We start from the raw sequence: 3,753 nt of genomic DNA on the forward strand, positions 1-3,753 counted from the left end.
TTATTATTATTATTATTATTATTATTATTATTATTATTATTATTATTATTATTGAGACAAGGTTTCTCTATGTAGCCCTGGCTGTCCTGGAACTCACTCTGTAGACCATGCTGGCCTCGAACTCATAATCCTCATGCCTCTGCCTTCCAAGTGATGGCAGACATGTCTTTAATTCCAGCACTTAGGAAGCAGAGGGCTTTTAATGATTGCTGGCTTGATTACTGTCTTAGTTAGGTTTCTCATTGCTATGAAAAAAAAAATGCCCGGCAAAAGCAACCTAAGAATTTTGATTCATAGTTCAAGGTTAGCGTCTATCAGGAGCACGAGGCAGCTAGTCACCCTGCATCCACAGGTGGGAAGGAGAAAGAAGAACGCTGGAGCTTGGCCTGCTTCCTCCTTTGTGTTCCATCCAGGACTCCAGGTCAAGGGATGGTGCTGCCCACATTTAGAGTGGTTCTTCCCTCTTAATTAACCCAGTCTAGAAACTCCCTCATCTGTGCCCAGACGCTTGTATCCATGGTGACTCTAGATCCTTCAGGCTGACAGTATTAGCTCTCAGCATCACTGTTGTCTCAGGAATGGTGAGCGCTGCGTCAGCCAGATGTAGCGGTGCACACTGGGATGCAAAGCAGGGGAATGAGTGTGAGTTCACAGGCAGCTTGGGCAGCACAGTGAGTCACTCTCTCAACAAACAGGACTGGGAAATCCTCATGGAAAGGGAAAAGATCTTCAAGGAAGTCAACATTTCCCAAGATAAAAGTCCTGGAGTCACTTACGCCCCCCACCCCCACAGGACATGTGCTGCGGTGTGGCAGGGCTTAGCTCTGTGTTCCATGCTCCACAGCACAAAGCATGCAGTCTCTGTCTGCTTTTGTGTTTGCGACAGATTCCTGCTCTGTAGTCCAGGCTAGTCTGGTTCTCCTACACAGCCTAGGCTTGTCTTAAACTTGTGGCAATCCACCTACTTCAGTTTCTCAAGATATGAGATTATAAGCATGGCAGAACATGTAATCTTAAAGGCATAGTGCATACCAGTGTGGAGAAGTCACTGAAGTATTCTTCAGAGGCCAGGTGGATGCCAGGAGGAATGCCAGGCTCCTCATGTCAGCAGAGCCTCTGCCAGACACACCTGAGCCCCTCTGTTTGTATTGGTTCTTCAGCCCTTAGCCTGGGGTCACCCTCTGTAAAGAGAGAGGGGCACTGATTGGCATTCAATGCCCCCAAACACAACAACCCTCCCCCCAGACACAACATAAGCTATAGCTACATGACACACCCATCATTCAAGGATGGTGTCCCTTGCTTGCTTACGCAACAAGGCTTACCGGGTTGGAAGAGCGCCTGAACAGACACCCACAAAACAGGTGATGACAACCTCATTTGAGGCACAGGAGGCCAACATTTGTCATTGATGGTTCTGGCAGGCCAGACTGGTAACGCACTTGAAGTCCACAGGGCCTCAAGGTTCCTGGTGGCACTTGGTTCCATCCAGAATCTGGGAGGTGTCCCTCCTTAAAATACTGATAATAGGGAGCCTCTGATCCCAAAGCCCTTCTTGTGCATGTCGCCCAGGAATGACCAACCAGGGGATCCACATGCAGGCCCGGCAGACTATCATATCCTGTGACAACTCCCACTGGAAGACTCTCTTCAGTCATATCACGCTATCTGGTGGCACTGGTGCCTTCGCAGGCCTACGATTGCGGCTGCAGGATGAACTATCAAAGCTGGCCCCTCCAGACATCAGTGTGAAGGTACTGGCCCGAGCCTCACCAGGGGCATTCAGGGGTTGACCCATGGGTAGCTGTAGAGTGGCTAAGGCTCCAGGCATTGTTTTTTTCTGTTTGAGGATGCACCCAATAAGGAAAAGTGACAGAAGCCCTTGGCATTCATTTACATCTATGTGTCAGTGTGTATGTGTATTGATAACAAGCTGAGCTGGTTCAGGAAGACTGGGAGATAGGAAGGGGCTACAGTCTGCAGGAGTAGGCAATGTCAGGGTTGAGGTGCTGAACACAGAGAAGAGCTGCTCAGAAGGTGGCATCAGGGATGGGGAGCTGTGGAGAGGGGGTCAGGATGAGCATGTAGGCTCCTTTTACATTTTACATGGATTCACAGGCACAGAGGCCACGTCCAGCTTTAGACATGGGTTTCTGAAGATCTGGGCTTAGGTCTTCATGCCTGAGCCTATATCCCTAGTCTTCTCCTGAAGTAGAGCTCTACAGCCCTGGCTGGCCTGAAACTTGCTGTGTAGACTAGCCTGTTCTAGACCCTCCTCCTGCCTCTGCCTCCTGAGTGCTGGGATCACAGGTATGTGCTACCAAGGCTTCCATACCCCTGAGTTAAAACATTTTCCTTTCCACTTGGGAGAGATGACTGCCCACAAAGGTCTTCCAGGGATGGATATTGTGGCTCCCATTCAGAGCAGCTGGATTTTTTTTTCAATGAATATCTTTCTTAAATGCTTATTTTCATTATCTGCGTATGAGTGTTTGCCCCTACAGACTGATGTGCACCACATGCGTGCATTGCCCATGGAGGCCAGAAAAGGGCGAAGGATCCCCTGGAACTGCAGTTGTAGACAGTTGTAAGTAGCCATGTGGGTGCTGGGAACTGAACCAGGTCCTCTGTAAGAGCAACAAATGCTTCTAGCCACTAAGCCATCTTTCCAGTCCCCCGAAGGAGTACTTTTTAAACAACAAAACATTTTAAATTACATTTATCTCTTTGTGTCTTGATGTGTGCATGCATCACAGAGGTTAAGAGGATAACTTGTGGGAGCCGATTTTTTTTTTTTCTTCTAGTATGTGGGTCCCAGGATTTGGTAGGTACAGGCTTGGTGGGGTGGGGGTTATCCGCTGAGCCACCTCGCCAGCCCCAAGAACAGATTTTTGAAAATGACTTATTTTGTATGTGCATGTGTTTGTGCGCATGCGTGTGCTGTATATGTGTGTCTTTGTGCACACATGCTACCGCCCAGAGTGGTGTTTTGATGTGGATCTCCTCCTCCCTCCAGGTGGTCGCCTCTCCGTATGCCAAGTACAGTGCCTGGATAGGTGGCTCCATCTTGTGTTCTCTCTCTGTGTTTGAGGACATGTGGGTCAGAAGCCAGGAGTATAAGGAAATTGGCCCTTCTGTTATGTTTAGAAGAAGCTTCTGATCTTTCTCCCGGGGCCAACATCACCGTGCCCAGGGTGAGCCTCAGCGTTGCCACAAACTCACAGGAAGACCCCCTCTTTTCCTGGAGGATAGTAAAAGTGTACAACACTCGTTCACTCCGCCCGGCTGAGTGGCCCCTGGAGCATCCCAGTGCAGCAGGTGCTGGTTCTTGTCTGTTAGTCAGGATAAGTCAGTGACACTCCATAACAAGCATCCCCAGCTCCCAGTGTCACAAAGGGTGCTTTGCCAGTCACCCTGCTGCCTGCACCCTGAGGTAGGGGTCATCACCCTCACTTGGGGCCTTCCGCTAAAGCAAACACCACCCATGCGCAGCATTGTCACAATTAGGAGTTTCTTAGTACGCTTTCTTTTGCTCTAACAAAACACGGGATACCTAATCATTTATGAAGAACAGGGGTTTATTTAGCTCACAGGCTCAGGAACATGACACCAGCCTCTGCGAGGGTCATTCTTGCCTTGTTAAAACAGTGCAGAACATTGTGGGCTCAGAGAGCAACATGTAAGCTTGACTCTCTTCCGCCTCCTTTTCTCCCTCCTCCTCTCCCTCCTCCTCTTCTTTTTTTTTTTCCTAGA

The 3,753-nt window shown here is 49.1% G+C and overlaps 1 protein-coding gene across 1 annotated transcript in view; it reads left to right on the top strand.

Moving 5' to 3' along the window:
• Positions 1-3,160, top strand: part of LOC129682293 (uncharacterized) — a 22,342-nt gene extending 19,182 nt beyond the window's left edge. Inside the window, exons 7-8 of the mRNA XM_055614538.1 lie at positions 1,573-1,754; positions 3,017-3,160. Coding sequence (XP_055470513.1) covers positions 1,573-1,754; positions 3,017-3,160 — 326 coding nt within the window. The remainder of the gene's footprint in view (positions 1-1,572; positions 1,755-3,016) is intronic.
• Positions 3,161-3,753: the final 593 nt, after the last annotated feature.

The sequence above is a fragment of the Psammomys obesus genome, unplaced genomic scaffold (genome assembly GCF_907164565.1).
Source record: "Psammomys obesus unplaced genomic scaffold, mPsaObe1.curated_primary_1811, whole genome shotgun sequence".
NCBI lineage: Eukaryota > Metazoa > Chordata > Mammalia > Rodentia > Muridae > Psammomys > Psammomys obesus.